Genomic DNA, 21,877 nt, shown 5'->3' on the forward strand with positions numbered 1-21,877 from the left:
CTTTAACCTTTTATTCTTATTTGAAAGTTGACACTGAAGTGGACATAAGATGACTCTCAGATGGAGAGCGGATGTTCCAACTGAGTAGAGGTTAAACGTGGGTCAGTGTGGCAGCGGTTGTAGTTATTAATAGGTTGTTTAATAAAGGCAACCGTTGTCGCCCCGAAAGAAGCATCACCTTTACTCCACCGTAATAGTCGCTGCCTATCTGAGAGTCATTCTGCATCCACTACAGTGCTGGCCTTCGAATAGAAAGGAAGGTTAAAGATATCAACTACGTGAAAATGGAGAAAAAATTACACCAATTATAGCCGAAAGCCCCACAATTTTTTTCTATGATTATGCCCTCAAAATTATGTATGGTATTTATAAGGTAACATCTCTAGGTATCCAAAAAGTTTGAGCTCGTGACCGCATAACGATTTTAAACTGGCTTCCAATTTATACTTCAATCCATGACCTCATAACGACTGTTGACCGAGACATCTACATAGACTATCACCCATAATCGTATAAAGTACCGTCACTCTGGAATCAGACCTCCACAGGATAGGTTTATGAGGTAATGGTCTCATCTTGAGACAATATATGAAATGTGTGTGTCTCAAAGTGATATCGCATCACTGACAACTCAAAAATACCTCAAACAAAAATAAATATTGTCGACGAAAATTTTGAACACTAAAGCGAGGAAGAAAACTAAGAAAGAAATATTGTAAAATTGAGGGATAACGGTCGGGAAAGATGATGGATTTATGGATGCTAGAGTATGGAGGGAGAGCCCCCCTTTTATAGGCACGGAAGAGGGTGAGATTGAAAAGGAAAAATAACCTGTGGTTGAAAACACGTCGCAAAAGAGACGTTTTCATCGAATATCTAAAAGATGTGCCTTAAATCTTACCCTGGATTCTCTGGCTCAAGACACCTTGACAGGCTTTGAATGGTGGTGGAAAGAAAGCACGTCCAGCTGGATGAGATTTCTTGCTTACAAGTTAAGGAAAGCGCGACTAGCTGGATGCATTTTTTTGTATTTAGTGGAAATCGTGTCCAATTAGGTGTGCTTTCCCTGACATGTCAGCAGGAAAGCTCATCCAACTAGACGCGCATTCGGTCACCATTTTTCAAAGTCTGCCAATGTGCCCTGCCCCCAAGAATCCCAAGTACGTTTTCAAACACACTGAAGACCCTTTTAAGCATGCTTCTATTAAAATTGATTTTGTTGAAACGCGTTTTCAAGCACAGAAGACCCTTTCATTATTATTATTCGATGAAAACACATTTGCTGAAACACATTTTCAAGCATGCCTTCCCTCCCGACTCATTTTTTCTATTAAACTACCGAAGTATTTAATACTAAGACACAAGCAAGTTTATTTATTTTTGAAGTGTTGCATTGTGAGTGTCGTCTCCATTTTTTTAGCCAACCATCTGTAGATTTTTTGTTCTAAATATTTATTTTCTTTTTAATTGAAACGATTCGACAAGTGAAATCCGTAATTTATTATGATGGTCAAATTTGCAATACGATTTTCGGGTCGTATTTGCAGGAGCCCAGTCTGTGGACTTGACTTTCAATCATACCATTCAATTATGTAAGCAACAATCAAGAATTAGAGAAAAGCTGGGGGTTTAAGTCAGGGAAGAATTTTGAGCTTGAAATGTAGATATTTAGCATCACTAGACCCTTGTAAGCATGAGTTATTTGATGTGAAATGTGAGCTGAAGCTAGAAGCGGTCATAGATTCGCACAACTCATGTGGAAATGCTATAATGGAGCTATATGTCGAGTTTTCCTAAGTTGATGGAGTTGGTCCATTTTCGACCAATATTGCGACTAATGTAGGAACCGAAGTAGAAGCAAAAATTCCTACGATACAGTTGTGCGGTGGATTTACTACTTTATTACAAAACTCTTACTATGATGTCCCCGATAAGACATTCTTCAATTTCAAACACAGATTTCAACTTCAATGGCCATTCCGTCTATCAGTCGAGGTGTGAGCGTATTCCAAACCTCGACACCTGGCATGACATTCAGTCAATGTGTTCGATTTCAACTTCGGTGGTTTGATGTCCTAGAACGGAAGCACTTATATCGGTATGCCATCAACCTACATCGGTTGGCAATCCGATACAGATTTTGATCGTAACATGGGGTATAGAAGAACTGAAGATTTACTTCCTACGTTCAGGTTCGGCGAGGGTACATTGAACCTTTTGGTTGAAAATGACAATGAAGATACAACTGAGAAAGAAGATGTATGCATAGGCAAAGGGGTAGTGAATGTTGTTCATGAATCTAAATCTAACCTCGATCCAATTTGGTAGTCCGAGTTGGATGGTTCGAAAGTAGCACTTTTTTCTGAACCAGAACAGGTTCTAACTGAGCCAAAACCTTGCAAATCTGACGATGACGATTTGAACAATGCTCCAAATTCAAATCTGTGGTTCAGGGCATATAAACCTCCACCTCACATGCATAACGTCGACCCTCTCCGTTGAGGGTGGTTTAAAGTTCCTGCAGCTCCCACACAGAAGACCTGACCATGCAAGTTCTTCGTCAAATGTCTGGGTATTAGAAGTTGGAATGGATTATCCCTCAAAAGATGTTTTTCTTACTACATTGAAACGGTACAGCTTAAAGAACTGCGTGAACTACCATATCATAAAATCTCATTCAGAGAAATTCGAGGGAAAGTGCGCAATGCGTGACCAGAGGTGCCAATAGAAAATCATGGCATCTTTTTGGAAGAAGACGACTTGTGGATAATAAAGAAGTATAGCTATCCACATACTTATGTTACAGCAGGTGCGCGATGTGATCACTCAATATTTCTATGTGACCTAACTAAGGTTTTCATTTTTGCCTGTAACGTAACTTTGACTCATCTTTTGTATGTATAAGTCAAGATCATCTGAGGCTAGACTCAAACATAATAGTTGACATAATTCTAGCTATGGAGAAAGTGAGTCCTAGGATTCCTGTGCCGGTGTTGATTGCTAACACCTGTAGTCAGTACAATTACACGTCATCATACTACAAGGCATGGGTCACAAAACAAAAGGCTATGGATAAGTTGCATCACGGGTGGACATGTCATATAATAATTTGTGGCAATGGTATCAAGTACTGGATCGATACGTACCAAGTTTTGTAATCGATCTAGAAATGCACCTAGTGTACTTTCACGATCGTCCGGTCCTTGGTAAAAGAGTTTTTCATCGATTCTTTTGGACCCTTGATCAATATAGGGAAGCATTTCGGCACTGCAAGCCTTTAGTACAAATTGACAGCACCTGATTGTACGGGAGGTATAAACATCGATTGTTGATGATCGTCGCCTAGGATGGTAATCGAAAGATTTTTTCAATAACATTTGCAATAACTCTGAGAGAAAATGCTGACGATTGGGATTTCTTCGTTAGTCGATTGCGTTGTCAAGTTTGCCCTCAGCCCGACATATGTGTCATTTTCGACAGGGGACCCGAAATCTTGGCCGTTATTGTGGCATAATAGCCTTTGGGATCGTACACACCCTAAGTATCATATGCGACATGTCAGATCCAACTACCACTCAAAATGGCCTTTAGAAAGCAAGCGAGATCAAGTATTGACATGGGTATGTAGTTGCCATTATTTTCATATTCATGTTATACCATAGGTTTTTCATTGTTTGCATTCATAGGTATACTTTTCTCGATAGGGTATGAGCTCGTCCAACATCGTTTCCATAAAATGTTAGATAACTTGTGCTGTAACATCCCGAATTTTGGGCCTAAAAAAATAGGTTTTGAACAAGGGAACAGTTAGGAGACTGCACATAAATATTTAGTTATGCAAGGAAGTGACACAAATTGCTTGTTTGCTTTAATGGCTAAGTGATTTGGGTGTGTATGGGAGTGTTTGAGAAGCTTGGGTTCAAGTATTGGCTTTTGTAGAATTTTTAGTTTTACTCTTAAATGAATCTGAACACTGGCATATAGGCCTTATAAATAATAGTGTTTGTTTTATGACACAAAAAAAGAGCTTGTGGTTTGGTGGCATGGTGGCGTGTTGTGTGACTGTGAGGTCTGAGGTTCAAGTCCTAGGTTGCGCAATGGAGTATTTATTTTGCTGCTTGAGCTGGGTAGATGGTGGAGTTGCACTAAAATACTGCTAAAAGGAGTTTGAACTGGTCATAGAATGAGGTGAAGAGAAATTGGTGGAGTGATTCAAGGAGGGATAAAAGGAGAGATTTTAGAAGGAAATCAAGGAGTTTGAGAGTGATAGGGAGTTGTGCCGTTTGGGGGTATACTTGTGCCGAATTTGGTCATTAGGTATTGAAGGAATTGGTTTTGCGGTTATTTTTCTCTCCGTTTTCTTCGGCTTTGGTCAGTTTTTCTTTCACCTTTTGTTTGTGCCGAATTTTGCTAAAGACTTCGGGTACCTCTAGGGTTTGCTCTTTTGTTCTCCTACTTTTCCCTTTTATTCTTTTTTTCTCTTGTTTTGTTTTGACCAAATAGTTCTTTAGTCCCCTCTGCCGAATATTCTTTCTCCTCCCTCTTCTCTGTGTTGTCGAATTCTTGTCCCTTCTCCACTATAGATTCTTCTAAAAGGGAGTATTGGCATTGGTTATTCTCTGTTTTCGTGGTTGAATGTTGATAGGTGAGTTCTGTGACACCCTTTGTCTAGTTCGGTTTGCGCTTTTCTATCCATTGATCTCTTTTTTGTTTTTTTCCTGCTTTGCCTCTTTTCAGTTTTCAGATCCCCTTTTTGATTTGCTCCTTCTTGTGTTTCAAGTTGCACTCTACCCTGTCAACAGTTTGGTAGGTGAGTAAGTGTTTGTTATTCGTTGTATGGGATGCAGTTTAAAAGGATGTATGTACATTATTGGGTTTAATTGGATTGTTAAGCGAAATGCGATCTAAGGGTTGGAAGTAAACGGTTTTGTGGCTTTTGTGCTAGGTGGAGTTCAAGAGTTGGTTGGTGCTTCTCTAAGGAGCTGAGGGTGCGGTGCGGTTGATTCCGGTAAGGGGCTTTGAGTACTGATTTTTCCTTAGCATTGTTTGGCTTTGTTTGATTAATGAATCTTGGTAGTTAATTAAATGACGTTTTAGTTGAATCTAGGTTGGTATACGTGGAGATTTGCGCTCTTTGGTCAAATTCAGGTGTGTAATCACCCACTACAATCGTAGATCGGTGACAAAATCAAAAAACCGTAAACACGATGTTTAAGACCACACGGGTAGGGGCGTTCATTCGGTTAACCGACCGGTTAACTGACCCGAAATAATATTAACCGAATTAACCGACCTTTCAAAATTTTTAACCGTTAACCGAACCGAAATTTTTTCAAAAAAATTAACCGAACCAAAATTTTTTCGATTAATTTGGTCGGTTAACCGAATTAACCGAAAATTATATATTTTTTATTTTTGGTTAAAAATTAACCGAATTACCCGAATTAACCGAATTAACCGAATTACCCGAATTAACCGAATTGAATCACTACATAATTAAATTATTTTTAGACTTTTAGACTTTAGTTTTAGTTTTAGTTTTAGTTTTAGAATTTTATTCTTATTTATTAAATTATTTGTAATTTTTATGATTGGGTTGGGTTAGGTAATTGGGTTGGGTTGAATACTTGGGTTTGGATTGGGTTTAGGTGAATAGTGGGCCTATTTATATATTATAATTTTATTTATTAATTTTTTCGGTTAAACCAAAAAAATTCGGTTAACCGACCGGTTTCAAACCAAATTAACCGTTAACCGAAAAATAAAAAAATAATTAACCGACCCCCGACCGAAAAAATTCAGTTAACCGACCGATTAACCGAATTCGGTCGGTTAACCAAATTTTTTCGGTTTTGCCCGAATTTTGAACACCCCTACACACGGGCGTGCGATCGCTCAAGTGGCAAGCCCAACTTGCGAGTTATGGGTAAATAACCGAAATACCCTTGAAGGGTAAAATGACTGAAATACCCTCGAAGGACAAAATGACCGAAATAGCCTCGAAGGGTAAAATGACCAAAATACCCCCTAAAGATAAAATGACCGAAATACCCTAGAAAGGTAAAATAACCAAAATACCCCCGAAGGGTAAAATGAGTGAAATACCCTCAAAAGGTAAAATGACTAAAATACCCTTGAATGGTAAAATAACTGAAATACCCTCGAAGGGTAAAATAACTGAAATACTCGCGAAGGGTAAAATGACAAAAATACCCTCGAAGGGTAAAATGATTGAAATACCCTTAAAGGGTAAAATGACCGAAATGCCCCCGAAGGGCAAAATGACCGAAATACCCCCGAAGGGTAAAATAACTGAAATACCCCCATAGGGTAAAATGATTTTTATACCCCTAAGAGATGAAATGACTGTTATGGCCTTATGATATGTATGGCTATGATTGAGCATGACATTTTGCATACACGTATGATATTATGTCACGACATATTAATGGGGTTGGGTTGTTATATTTGGAAGAAGTGTACTGTACTGATAAGGTCGCACGGGTTGCCCAAGACGACTGTGGACCTACTGGTGGCTTTGCCACGTATACTGTTACTGGCAGCTTTGTTGCGATTCTATTACTGGCAGTTTTACTGCTATATTGGTGTGTTGGCTGGGTGGGTTGATTTTATCCTCACATGGTGTGTTGGTGGTATGGAATGGTGTGTTGGTTGGATTAGGATGGGTTGCATTTTCTGTACTGTAATGTTACTATATTGGGCTAAGGCCCACACTGATATTGTATTGGGCTAAGGCCCACACTGATGCTGTATTGGGCTAAGGCCCACACTACTACTGAATTGGGATAAGGCATTCATTATACTGTTACTGAATAGGGCCCAGGCCCAGACTGCTACTGTATGTTGTTTACTATTTGATTGATAGGGGATTATACACTGAGTTTCATAAACTCACCCTCTCTTCTTAACTGTGCAGGTAATCCTCAGTTTTAGGCGATTCGGTGCTGCGAGGGACTCGGAAGTGGCCACACAACTGCTGCTGTTCACACTTGTTTTTATTTTACTTTAAATTATAAGTTAGGTTTTTTTTGTAATAAGGCCTTTAATTTGGTTTTAAATTTTTAATTGAGTTTTTGCCTACATATTTTATACTGCTAGTTAGGTGAAAACAAATTTTTAAAATAATTATTGTTTTCAAATACACGAACTTTAAACGTTAGAGTTTTCAAATGCTTCCGCGTTTAAAATCAACTTAATATAACAATAGCAGTTAACAAGGAAAACATTTGGTTAGGTGTTCTGTTAAACATTAATAAAGAGTTTACCAAACTTAATAAACGAGTTTTATCAACAAGTCTAAATTTCCGAAAGACACTTCAAAGTGATACGCCAGATTCGACCATAACTCCTAGGTCGAGTTTGGGGTGTTATATGTGCGTCATCAACAGCTACGGTGTGGCATACCTCACTAACATACCCTTTGACCAGTGGATACAATCATATGACGGGGGTTTACAATACAGGCACATGACAACAAACCCAGCAGAATGCATCAATTCCATACTGAAGGGGACGCATTATTTGTCGATAACCTCGGTTGTCAAAGAAACATACTTTTTCTTGGTAGCCTTATTTCCAAAGCGAGTTAAGGCATATGCTGGACAGATAGCAGGTGATCACGTTTGGTGCGAGGATGTCATGAAAAAAATTAGATGAAATGCAGATAGAGAAAACACTATGTATGTAATGTGTCACTCGCATCCAAACTTGAGATTTCGGGTCATAGAGTAAACTAGACCCAACCAAGATATGTCAGGGGCAGCATACCGTGTTGCCCTAATATAAGGGACATGCGATTGTGGGAGATTTCAGGCACTTCAATTCTTATGTGCACATGCAATTGTTGCATATGTGAATGCAGGAATACAATACACATATTATATTAATGATGTGTACAAACTGGAATTCATACACAACGTATGGAGATCTAAATTCCTACCCGTCTTAGATGAGAGTATGTGGTCGCTAGTGTCTAACGCTCCATTCGAGTTGACATAGAATATCAACTTGTGTCGCCTCCCAAAAGATCGTCTAAATTCTACTCATATATGCACCAATATAGATGTTTCGGAGAGGGACAATCAATAGAGGTTATGTGACTATTTTAGGAACTCAGGGCATACGAAGGCAACATGTCAACATTTGAGGGATGTATTGAGGACAGCACATCGCTAACATATTTTAGTGTACAAACATTGATTATAATGCTTTTTTATGCAAAATATATTCTGTAACACCCCTTACTCGGTCTGTAACCCCCCGAACTCGTGTCCGTCGCTGAATTAGGGTTATGAGGAATTACCGATCAAAGCCCAACTCAGAATAGTCTTCCATTTTAAAAATTGATTCATAAATTAGACTAACTCAATCATGAAATTTCATTCCATATATATATATGTATATATATTGTTTTTTTTAGATCAAATTCAAATAGCAATCATTCACTCGCCGATAAGTCATCTCATATATATATATATATATATATATATATATATATATATATATATATATATATATATATATATATATAGAACATAACCAATTAAAATCAAACATGCATCATTAATCAAATTACATATACCAACCATGTTTCAAAATTCAACCAAGTCATTATCATTTATCTAATCAAAATTTGATATCATTCAAATTCTTAAAACATTTTCAAACACATATGATTATATATCATATACCAAGCATATATCAAAACATCTATTTGTACACATTTATTTCATTTCAATTTATTAACTATACTACATATTACAAACATAGGCAATCTACCCTGTTTGGACAACTCTTATACATCAAATCGGTCAGCATTTATACACCAAAATTTGACGGCATATATATACAAAATTGGATAGCATTTATACACGAAATTGGGTAGCATATATATACCAATTTGGACAGCATTTATACACGAAATTGGGCAGCATATATATACCAATTTGGACAGCATTTATACACCAAAATTTGACAGCATATATATACAAAATTGGACAGCATTTACACACCAAAATTTGACAAGATATATATATAAAATTGATCTAGATAAACAATAATAAACCATCATAATTTCATATATATAAATATATATGTATATAAATATATATATATATATCCAAATCATAATTTCATATATCAAACATATATATATTTGGCATAAATTTTACTTAGGTCGAATACATAAGGAAACATTAGTATATTCAACCTTTGCTTCAACACTAACAAAAAGAAACATCATTGGCGAATATATATATACATTCACATATACATACACATAATTCACATTAAAATATGATATTATATCATCAATTCATATATTCAACTTACCATATTTTTATAACTCGAATAAATACATACCGAGCCTTTCTAATTTGATTTTTATACTCGATCTTAATTTATTACATTCCCATTGAACCATTCTAATTAAAAGGATACTCGTAAAATCAAACATATATATATTTGGCATAAATTTTACTTAGGTCGAATACATAAGGAAACATTAGTATATTCAACCTTTGCTTCAACACTAACAAAAAGAAACATCATTGGCCGAATATATATATACATTCACATATACATACACATAATTCACATTAAAATATGATATTATATCATCAATTCATATATTCGACTTACCATATTTTTATAACTCGAATAAATATATACCTGAGCCTTTCTAATCTGAATTTTTATACTCGATCTTAATTTATTACAACCCATTGAACCATTCGGAATTAAAAGGATACTCAGAATATCAAACGTTTCGTATAATGCCATCGTCCCAAACGTGGTCTTACATGTAATAACATATCGATGCCACTGTCCCAGACAGGGTCTTACACGTAAATCACAAATCTATGCCAACGTCTCAGACGTGGTCTTACATGACAACACATAACAGAATTCTATGCCATGACATATGTATCCTAGATATTCCTAAGGTTCGTACGGGACTTTCCAACATCGTCACTCAATCGAAACAATCTCGTAACCATATTTCCTAAGCTTATACACTTTCAGCAAGTAAATATTATATTCATAAAAATTTAATTCAGCATATAAAATTTACATATATTCAAAATTAAAAACATTTATATGCTTATAGACTTACCTCGGATATCGACGGACGAAAATAAACAACTATTCGATTATTTTTGTTTTTCCCCGATCCAAATCCGATTTCTTTGGTTATTGATCTAAACACATTCAAATTAAACACATTCAAACGTAATTCTATTTAATTTAACCCAAAAACACATAAATGGGCAAATTACCATTTTGCCTCTGACATTTAACACTTTTTACAATTTAGTCCAAATTGCACAAAACACAAAACACAAAACAAGCAAAATTTGCACACACCATTCTTAGGCCAAACCTTCCTCATGCTCATACAAGTCCATGCATTTCATTTATTTCACATTTTAGTCCCTCAAAATATTATTTTCATAATTTAGCCCAAAGTACTCAATTTCACCAAAAATCCAAAGACAAAACATTATAAGCTATCACATATCTTTTATTTTATATCAACAAATAACAAAAATCACAAAATATCATCAATAGCAAAAAACGAAATCATCATTAAATTCAAAAATTAAAACATGGGCTTTGTAGATTTCATAACAACGATATCAAAAACGTAAAAAATATCAAAAACTGAGCTAGTTACATACCTTAATCAAACCTAACTATGGCTGAATGTGGCTTTCTTTTTCTTTTTCTTTTTTTCTTTTCTTTAGCTAGTTTCGGCTATCCCGCAAAGATGAACATGCATGTCTTTTATTTTTAATGTTTTATTATAATATCAAATTAATATAATTACTAAATTAACCTTTTTATTTTCATTTAAAAACCACTAACCATTGGTTTTTATGTCCACCCAATATTTAAATGGTATAATATCAACATAAATACCTCCCACTAAAAGAACAAATCAAATTGGCATTTTAACAAATAGTTAGTAACTTTTACTTTTTACGTGATTAAGTCATTTTATTAAATCAGACACTCAAACGGTAAAATTAAATCACGAAAATTTCACAGATATCAATTCACACATTATAGACTCAGATAATAATATTTAAAAATTTTTCTAACTCGGATTTGTGGTCCCGAAACCACTGTTTCGATTAGATTCGAAACCGGGCTGTTACACGGTCTGGTCGAAAAACTCGAGTAATAGGATGCTACGAACAAATTTCAAACAATTACATGAAATTTATTTATCAAAATCTCAAATAAATATCTATTCATCACATACGAGCATTTATATCATGCTATTCAAACTATTTCGGGTTTATATCGAGCATATAGAAGCTTAAAAATAATTTGGTATTAAACAAGGATAAATTTGAATCAATAACAAAAAATTAAGAAAAATATTTAAAAAGAGGGTGACACGACCATGTCTCCTAACCGTGTGAAATGGTCAAGGCCGTGTGGGTTTAAAGTGTGAATATTCAAAAATATGTCACATGACCGTGTCTCTAGGCCGTGTAACAAATTGTGGCCATGTGCACAATAAATCAACCACAACCTATAGGACACACGATTGTGTCTTAAGCCGCGTAGGGCACACAGTTGTGTGCCAGGCCGTGTGTTCCTGAAAAATACCTTCCAATTCAATCCATTCAACCTATATTCACTTAAGCAACAAACAACCATTTAATCACATCTAAACCAATTCAAAAGTATTAAATTAAAACCAAAATCTTCATTTATAACAACCAACCTATGTGCCTAACCAATATGTCACAATTGGCACCTCAATCAATAATCCAAAATAAACTAAAATATTATGTGCATACCATTTCAATATGCCCACCAAGGCACCTCAAACTATAATTCAATTAACACCAAACTAACCATTTGAAACAATCTCAAATTGACTTCTATTCAACTTCATTCCATATACACCAAAACTACTAAACCATTTCAAGCATAATATAGGCATAATAGTCACTTTTTTGCACATCTATACCTAATAGATTGTTTGGTCACATTACACTTTTTACTTTCAACTTTTCATAGAAATTATGTGATGGATAATAAAATTACCTCATTCACTATTTTGTTTGTCATGGTGAAATAGTGAATAAGGCTAAACTAGGTGTAATAATTTACCTCTCAATATTTATAAAATTATCATTAAATGTTTCATATCAAATATTATATATTGAAAATTCCATACAATATAGATTAGAATTTAATAAAGAGAATTATGAAAAATATAAAAAAATTGATCATATTTTATTAATATCAATTATATTTACATCACAAAAATTAAATGAAAAATAAATCATCAACGTCGTTAGGCCTAATGTGTGCCACAAGACGATGGCTGACGGTTGCAAGTAGGATTTCTACATACAACTTGAGGTGTCGGCTCCTCCTCTTGGTCTTAATCGTCGTCCTTGTCTTCTTCATCTTCACCTTGACCATCTTCTTCAACTTCATCTCCACCCCATCTTAGTCTTCATCTCCGTCTCCCTCTTCTGTGGTTAAGTGCGGTGTCGTCCTAACCTCCCACTGTGTGTCTTCCATTCTATGAGAAGGTGGTTGCGATGATGAGCCACCTTCACAAAACTATGACGCGGTGGGTGTTTGTGACACTATCGGTGAATAATCGTACGATGTCATAAAACTTGGTTGCTCATAATATTTAGGAATTGTTGTTGTTGACATATACGTTAGCATTGATGTTAACATTGATATTGTCATTTTTGTCGGTATTAGTGTTGGAATTTGTGTCGACATCGGGGCGTAATATGTTGGGGACGGATGTGCCATGAAATACAAACTTATAGGAGGTGCAGATGCAAGATGTTGCAGTAGTGCATAGTGTGGTGCATAATGTGGTGTTTGTGTAAATACATGGAATATATAGAGGCAATTAATCGGGATGTGATGCAGACATCGGTGCCCCTTGTTGGGTTAGGGCTGATGACGAACCCCTTGCGACACTTGCTGACGATCATCGTGGCCTCTTTGGACGAATTTGCCTACTCCTTGCCCACACTGACAATAGATATGGCTTGTCGGTGAGTCTAAACCATAACATCTACTCCATAGAGGTCATCGTGTCCAGTGTGAAAAAAGGTTCGCAAATGGGTACCAAATTTATCCTATGACCTCAAATGTCGATATACTTATTGTGAAATTCTCACCAATTTTCGTTGGTTTTCCTCCGCAAATCAAGCTTGTGCAGTGTTTTGATGTCTTGTGGTATCGACAAAATATTTTGCCTCAACCCGAATTGTCGCATCACTTGATCTAATTCGTACATCTCTACCATCGCGTAAACTATCAATGACACCTTCACGTCCCACATACTCCAAATGGCCAAAAATTTAGGCCGAATGTATTTTATGATATCCGGATCAGCATGTGGCATCCATTTAAACTGTAGTGCACAATTATAAATTTTGTTATCTACAAAATTTTAAATTCAAAATTATTGCATAACTATTATAGGTTTCAAAATTTTAATAACTAACATCGGCTTCCGTATGTTGATCTAACAACAGTCGGATGTAATAGCTTGAATTTTCAGTGGTAACAGGAAATGTGATTTGAAGTCACCAATTCTGATGAGTAAGCTCGTAAATTTTATTATTTAATATTTACAAGTTAAATGTGATTTTAGAAAGATTTGTAAAATAGTGATTTGAGTTTAGAAGGAATTATTAGGTTAATTGGTTTTCAAAACGAGGTATCGAGACCTCGATTTTATAAACCAAGCCATAAATATTTTTATAAATATTTACGGAGTGTTATTAAGGTAGTATTAAAGTTTGTTAGAAAATTTTATCGTTTCGATAGTTAATTAATTAAAAAGGACTAAATTGAAAAGGTACAAAACTTTCTAAAGTGATTCAATAGCATAAATGGTAAACAAAGGAGGATTTAAGGAGAAATTATGCCTAAAATAAAGGCATGAGGCGGCATAAGCAGAAAAGAAAACAAAAATCATGTGATTAAAGGGAAAAATTGTTTTTTTTGTGAAATTAACTTAAATAAATTGAATTCTAAACTTTTCTAGGTTATTCTTCTTCTAATTTTCAGTCCAAAAACACCATTGAAGGTCCTATAAGCTGTTTTTTCATACTTTTTCATCATGTGAGTTCAATTCTTGCTCTATTCTTGTAATTTTTGTGCTTTTAAGGCTTTTACAATTACGTCCAACTATCTAATTCATTGGTTTTTGATTCTATGGGTAATTTTGAAAGTTTCCATTAATGATTGTTGCATTTTCATGATGAATTAACATGGATTTTAAGTTTTAATTTTGTTATATGAAGATTTTATCAAGTAATTTCAATAGAAATTAATTTTAGGACCAAATCGTGAAAAATATTAAATATTAGGGTTTGGTATTAAAGTATGTTTATTAAGGGCTTTGTAATAGCTTATAATATTTAGATAAAGTTTTAATTGAGAAAAATTATCTCATTTGATGAGTTAATTGGCGAGGGACTAAATTGAAAAAACTGTAAAAGTTGAGGTAATTGTGTAATTTCAAAATTTAAGGGGTATAAATTGTGAAGTGGACAGAAATTGAAATATATGCTAATGAATGAAAAATTTTACATTTTAGATCAAGAGCTCGCAGATCAACGAGAAAAAGGGAAATTAGCCGAGTAGTCTCTAAACTATTACCAATTTTACAATCCAACCCAGGTAAGTTCATATGGTTAAACTTCCATGATTATTTTTTAATTTAGGAATGATATAATATATTTATTCATATTTTGTTGTTGAAATTAATATTATTGTAAAAGTAAGAAAATTGAATTGAATGTTTAAAACGAGCAGAACGCAGGATTGAGTATGATCGTTCTGTGGCAAAAAATGAATTGACGGATAAGACCATGGCTAGACCATGGCAATGCTTAAATGTAAGACCATAGTCGAGCTATGACATTTTAATGAAAAGACCACAACTGGGTTATTGCACATTGAACGTAAGACCATGGTTGGACTATGGCAGTATAGATACATGTGTAAAAACCATGGCTGGGCTATGGCATTCTGATGATAAGACCATAACTAGGTTATGGCACTACAAATGTAAGACCATGACAGGGCCATGGCAATGCAAGTGTAAGACCATAGTTCAACTATGGCACAAAAAGATCGAAGTACTCATATCCGTAAGCCGTTCTTCGATTCAATAAGAAATGGTAAGAGACTTATGTGATTGAATTGAAAGATTTATAGATTATTATTGATGTTGATCTGAAGGAAGTGTGTTTATTGATTATATTATATTTGACAGGGAAAAATGTATGATTTATTTACAATTTAATTTATTATATTATATTAAGTTCGTTAAGATCAATGTTTAACCTATTAAACTTACTAAGCTTCATTAAGCTTACTCGTGTTGTTTAATGTTCTTGTAAATTAACGTGTAGTTGGAAGATCGAATCAACACATCAAACTACACTATCCAGTTTATTCCGGTAGTCTTTGCAATGTAAATTTTGGTTTATATGGCATGTATAGGGTTGGTTTGGCAATGAAATAGTTTGAATTGTGGTTGTGAATATTAAATGTTTGTATGCATGTAATTAGTAGTAGAATTTGATAAATCAATGAAATGAGTTAAATAGGTAGGTATAAGTAAATGAAATATTTGTGATGTTATGTCATGTTGAGAACATGTTTTCGCTTGTATTGATTGCTTGGTTGGGATATATTTGTGTATGTGAATGTTGACTGCAGGTTAATGTCAAAATGGGTAAGAAAAGTGGCCTTAAAATGGTCTATTTTCATCCATACGGGAAGAGACACGAGCATGTGTCTCCTGCTTCCAAGAAAAATTTTGAAATTTTGGGAAAAATTTCCTGAGTACCCGGTTTAGTCTCGATTCACTTCTAAGGTGAATATTAGGCCTCGAAGGTCCATCTAAGGGACAATATGAGTGTTATATGATTGATTCTTAATATGTGTAACAAAAGTTTGGAAATGTTCGTATTTAATTCGTAAAGTTTGGTAATGCTCCGTAACCTGTTTCGATAACAGATAAGGGTTAGGGGTGTTACATCGGATATCTTTGAACTGTTCCAGTAATCCCATATAACTCGGCTCATGGTTTCACCTACTTAAGCAATATGTTAATTCAAACATATAATAAATAAACAACATTTACCTCGTCAAATGAATTTACCTTGTCACCAATGGGAATGTATATGGGTCGTCCACTCAGGGACGTAAAAATGATAGTCGCCAACACGCCCATGATTGTAGTAGGTGCAGGCAACCATCGATTGACATCTTATCTGGTTTTGTTGCCTGACATAACTCTTTGTACTACATGGCCAACACGATTGATCCCCAACTCAATCGACCACATTCTTTGAAGTCGGTGAGTTGTATTAATCACCTTATGTGTACCAAATTATGAGATTTATCATGCATTAGAATGCCCCCGATTAACCTCGGGATGGATGCCCGAGCGTATTGTTCTTTGACGATGTTAGTCGCTTTCGAAGGAATGTCTTTGAAATTATCTTGCAACCATCTCATCTCTATCTGACCACCTTCAAACTAGTTCGGTATCTTCCTTAAAAATGCCTCGCAAAGGTCTTTTTTATCAGGAATGACCAGTGGCCCCGTAATGACTGGCCCATCCATAAGTAAATCAAGTTGTAAAGCTACGTCCTCGAGTGTAATTGTACACTCACGGCATGGAAGATGAAATTTGTGTCTCGAGTCTACATCTTTCCACCAACGCGTTGATAAGTGTAGGATCCAATTTATAGCCCGAGCATACAAGACACATGTAAGAATTTTGCATATTGCAAATAACCATGAATTTCACTTAGTAGGCTTTTTGATAAATTGTGTATGAACCCCTCCAAAACACGATCATCCGCCTATTTATATCAACAAAATAAAAAATTTTTAAAAACTTTAAAAACTTTAAAATTAACTTAATTGAAAATAACGAAATTTAAAATTTTTGCTTACCATTATCGATTTTGAGCGATGGAAATATGCTGGTCGCCGAAACGAATAAGAGAACTTGCCATAGTGAAAATTTAATCGAAATAAATAATTTACAAAATAATAAAACAAAACTATAATATTTTTATACAAATGTATTGGAAATTAAAGTTACCGTTGGCGCGTTTGACTTTGTACGGTCTGGGAAATGACAGTTGGAGGAAAGCGTGCCCAGCTAGACGCGCTTTCATACTCTCTCTTAGAGGTGCTCATGGGCCGGGCCGGGTTCGGGCTGGGCCCATAAAAAATTTCGGGCCCGGGCTTGGCCCGGCCCGAAATATGGGCCAAAAATTTTGCCCAGGCCCGGCTCGGGAAAAAAATCATAAGCTCGGGCCCTGTCCATTTTTTTAATAAATACCAAAAAATTATTTTAAAAATTTTAAAAAGTATTTTAAAAATATTTTAAAATTAAAAAAATTTTAAAAAGTATTTTAAAATTAAAAAATAATAAAAAAGTATTTTAAAAATATTTTAAAATTAAAAAAATTAAAAAATAAATATATTTATTATATCGAGCCGGGCTGGGCCGGGCCCAGGCCAAAAAAGTGGTGCCCGAGGCCCGGCCTGTTTTTTAAACGAGTCTCGTTTTTTTGCCCAAACTCATATTTTGGACCTATATTTTTACCCAAACCATTCCATATTTTGGGCGGGCCGTCGGGCTGGGCCGTCCGGGCCATGAGCACCTCTACTCTTTCTACAAAATCAACCTATTTCCTTAAATCTTAAAAAAACGACTATTTGACCAATTAAAATATATCGACATATATTACCTATTTAGCCATAAATTTCCATACATTCGAGGAAAATGTCGGAAGTCATATAAAAAAATTGATTGAATTTGCTAAAATTAATATTTTCACAATGCAACTACATATAAAATTTTTATTTTGATGAAAATCCCTTTTAGAAGACAAAAGAATTATGTTTAGAACTGATCATAGGTCGAGTCGGGTTGGGATTGAGTTAATGCGAACTTTTAAATCCTTTTTTTATGTCTGGACCCAGTCCGACCCAAAAAATGAACTTTAATTTTTACCGAAACCCATCCCATATTAAAAATGCCAAACTCAAGCCCAACCCCACTAGATCGTAATAATTTTTTTAGATTAATTTTTTATATAAAAACAATTTAAGAAATACAATAGATCAAATACACTAAAAATATTAAAATAAATGTTTCCCAAAAAATTGAAAATACAAAAAAAAATGCATGTGATTCAGGCCAAGCTAAACTGAACCCGAGCCAAAAACCTTCTACCCAAGGATTGTCTCACTTAGAAAATAGACCTTATTTTTTGTCTAAGCTCATTTTTCGAGTTTATATTTTTACCCAAACCTCCCATTTTTTGAGCGAGCATTCTAATGTAGACGAGTGACTCGACCCATAATCAGGTCTAATCATGTTATCAAAATTTTTAAAATTTTGGTATTTTAAATTGTTTGAATGATTTTATATATATAAAAAAATACTTTTTATCAATAAGTATTGAATGCGGTGATAAGTAAACGTGATCATGGACCGAACCAAGCTAAGTGAATATTCATTATCTGAGCACCTTATACAACAAGTGAATCCAAGCTCTAACACCTGATCATGGATTGAGCTAAGCCAAGTTCGATTGATACAAAATTTTAGACCTATTTTCTAAGCCCGATCCCAACCCAAAAAATAGGCTTAAAATTTTACCCAGGCCTAACCAATATTAAAAATGCTAAACCCAAGCCTAACCCGACCCAACCATAATAAAATTTTATATATAAAAACAAATTAAAAAATATAATACATCAAATACACTAAAAATATTAAAATAAATGTTTCCCAACAAATTGAAAATACAAAAAAAAATATAGCATGTGATTTGGGCCCAGCCCAGGCCAAAAAGAAATCTGCTCGATACCTTGCCCGTTTTTCAGGCTTATATTTTTGCTTAAACCCTCCCAGTTTTCGGCTAACCTTTGAGTCTGAGCAAGTGACCTGGTCCATGATCAGGTCTAATGGTAAACCACAATGCATTCCCAAAAGAGAAACTTCAAACCTTGAATACAAAACCAACCACAAACCCTAAAAGGGTCTTCATAGACCATCAAAACCGATATGGAAAATACCTTAATTATACCAAAAATGAAAAATCAATCCTTTTACTTAATATCAGTGTGAATATCCCCCAAAGCAATTATTTGCCTCCTAGATCAGAATGGAAGTGATATATAAGCAAATCAAGCCTCAAGCACCAAAGCGGATATGATAAACCACAGCTAGATTAGACACCACCATTAAACCTCAAAAGGATACCAACATTTATCACCAAGAAATGCAGTAAGAATATGATATAGCACGCATTAACATGCTTCAGATACCTACATTTAATCAATCACAATGTCCTTTCAGCAGTCCCCTCATCATTCTTCATGCATTTTGTCAAATTTCAACAGAGTTTCAAGTTATGGTGTAGCTTACTTTTGTAGTTAAGAGCTATTGAAAACCACTAGCAAAGTAAGATTGTTACAAGTTTTCACTTGTCTGCTTCTATTTCAGTTTAGGAAATGGACTTCTTTCACAACAATCTCTGCTAGTCATCAAACAGGCAGGTCTTATCAAGCCAGAGGAAGGGATATCCAACAGGGGGCATAGGGTGGATTGCAAATAACTTAAAACAAACCTAACAGGATACTAGTGACTATGCACTCAAGGCAAATACATCTCTGTTTTTGCCACACTCAACAAATACAAATTCAATCAAAGGCAAGTTGTAAGTTGCATTTGGTTCTCAAAATGATTAAGAAGAAATACACCTAAGAAATAATGAACTTTCAGTTGTTTTTCTTTTTCTTAGCAATGTACTCAACGTCTGGAAGCCTTTGCAAAATCCTCAATAAACCTAAGAATCTACACCACATGACATTGAGAAACTAGTAAGATACTTATCCTAACCATTCATTACCTTTACATATGCCTCTGATTCTCAGGATAGCCTACTAGACCTTGAAATGAAATACAAAAGGCTGCCAACATTAATTACACCACAAAATGAGATAGCATGAGTAAAATTTTAGTCAACCTTCTGGAGCACAAGATCAAACGATAAGCTAAAGAGTTCTCAAATCATTCACCTGTGTTCTGCATAGTGTGAATTTGGAATTGCAAAGTAATCATCAAACTAATATACCATATGTCAAGCAGTTATAAGTTAAAGCAATATCAACTTCAACACTACCAGAACTACCAGCACATGGAACTCCATGAACATCAAGGAGCAACAGTAAGAGTCTGCGATACCTAAACATCAAAAACACATGCCATTCAGCAATTACGATTCCCAAGCATTGAAACATTTCTTCCTAGTAAAGCGATTTTATCGACGGCATTTTCAACTATAATAATATGAGTACAATATACCCCCTAAAAAGCATGCATTAAAGCTAGTTCCTGCTTTGTTAATAACCATGGATAGATTTCATTCATTATAAATTAGAAACATACTTCCTTCAACATTACAAATAGCATCCAAAAAGCCCAAAACCCACCTTCAATCGGTCATCTAAAACAACAAAATTGCTAAAATGCCTCAAAATCAATCACTTATCAACTTCATTTTTAACCTTCTTCTTCTTCCGTGGCTCTGAAGAAGCATTAGTTTCAATTCCCTCCTCAATATATCTACTCTTCCTTTTCTTCTTCTTTTTCTTCTCCCCTTCCCTCTCTCCCTCATCCATCATTTCACCTTTCTCAATGTTAACCCCATTTTCCTCCAATGTTTCAACCTTTCTGCCACTTTCCTCCTTCTTATGCTTCTTTACCGTTTTGTCCCCATCTTCCCCAAAGTTACTCTCGTTATTTTCCTTCCCCCTCTTGCTTTCTCCGTCTTCAATTACAATTTCCCCGCCAACATCAATATCCTCGCCCTTCGCTTTCTTCTTCTTGTTCTTCTGTTTTTTCCTCTCACCGTCTCTGTACCCGTGACCCGCCTCCTGACTCAGCTCCACATCTTCACGAGCCGAGTTGAATTCACTCGGTTCTAGGCTCGACTCACGAGCACCGTCCACTGTGGTCTCGGGCTTTGACTTCTTGTGCTTGTGGTCCGATCTCGACGGTTTTCGGAGCTCGTTGTGCAACTGTTTGAGCTCACTGAATGAAGCGGAGGCGCGTCGAAGGTATGCGCTGATTGCTTGCGACGCGCCGTTGTCTGTGGCGGCGAAGTTGGCGATGATTTTGGCTGCCTTGGAAACGGAAACCGGAGTTGAAGAGAGGATCTTGCCGGTTACCGTCTTCATTAGGATTAGGGATTTTCGGAGAACTGAAATCCCTAGGGTTTTAACGATCAATCTATTTTATGCTCTAGGGTTTTTCGTTCGCGGGTTAATAACATTATTAACAAACGTGATAATAAAGCTTTGACTGAACTACAAATTTAGTCATTTACGTTTGTTTAAAATTACATTTTAGTCACTAACTTTTTAAAAGTTATTAGATTGCTCTTAACGTAATTGATTTGTTACCTTATAGTTATTGATCATTAAATGCATTAACGACCTAAGTTGGTGCGGAACGTTAATATCATCATTTCAGATAAAAATTTAGGTTAAATTGTATAATTAATCCTAATACTCTTTTTGAGTAATTTAATTATTTTTCTTTTATTTTCTTTTTAACTCTCTTAATCACTAACATCTCAATCGCTAAATGAAAAATTTTAAGCATTGTTAACATTATTAGATATTATAAAGGAAGAAAAAAAGAGAAAGGAACAGATAGAAAAACAATAAAGAGAGAAATGATGTAAAAGATAGATGAAATAATTTTAAAAAATATTTTTAAGTTTATATGATATGGCGGTTTATT

The 21,877-nt window shown here is 35.1% G+C and overlaps 1 protein-coding gene across 2 annotated transcripts; it reads right to left on the minus strand.

The window, feature by feature from the left end:
* Positions 1-18,536: 18,536 nt before the first annotated feature.
* LOC105788917 (PWWP domain-containing protein 3) lies at positions 18,537-21,410 on the minus strand. 2 transcript variants are annotated; one of them, XM_052627557.1, is made up of 3 exons: positions 20,563-21,410; positions 20,149-20,314; positions 18,537-20,040 (listed from the first exon to the last, which is right to left on the minus strand). In XM_052627557.1, exon 1 carries the CDS (start codon positions 21,307-21,309, stop codon positions 20,614-20,616), a length of 696 nt encoding a protein of 231 aa, XP_052483517.1. In that variant the 5' UTR covers positions 21,310-21,410; the 3' UTR covers positions 18,537-20,040; positions 20,149-20,314; positions 20,563-20,613. The 2 variants fall into 2 exon arrangements, with proteins under 2 accessions (XP_052483517.1, XP_012471456.1); XM_012616002.2 differs by having other exon boundaries at positions 18,537-20,314.
* Between the last annotated feature and the right edge of the window lie 467 nt (positions 21,411-21,877).

Source organism: Gossypium raimondii, chromosome 2 (assembly GCF_025698545.1).
Source record: "Gossypium raimondii isolate GPD5lz chromosome 2, ASM2569854v1, whole genome shotgun sequence".
In the NCBI taxonomy this organism is placed as follows: Eukaryota; Viridiplantae; Streptophyta; class Magnoliopsida; order Malvales; family Malvaceae; genus Gossypium; species Gossypium raimondii.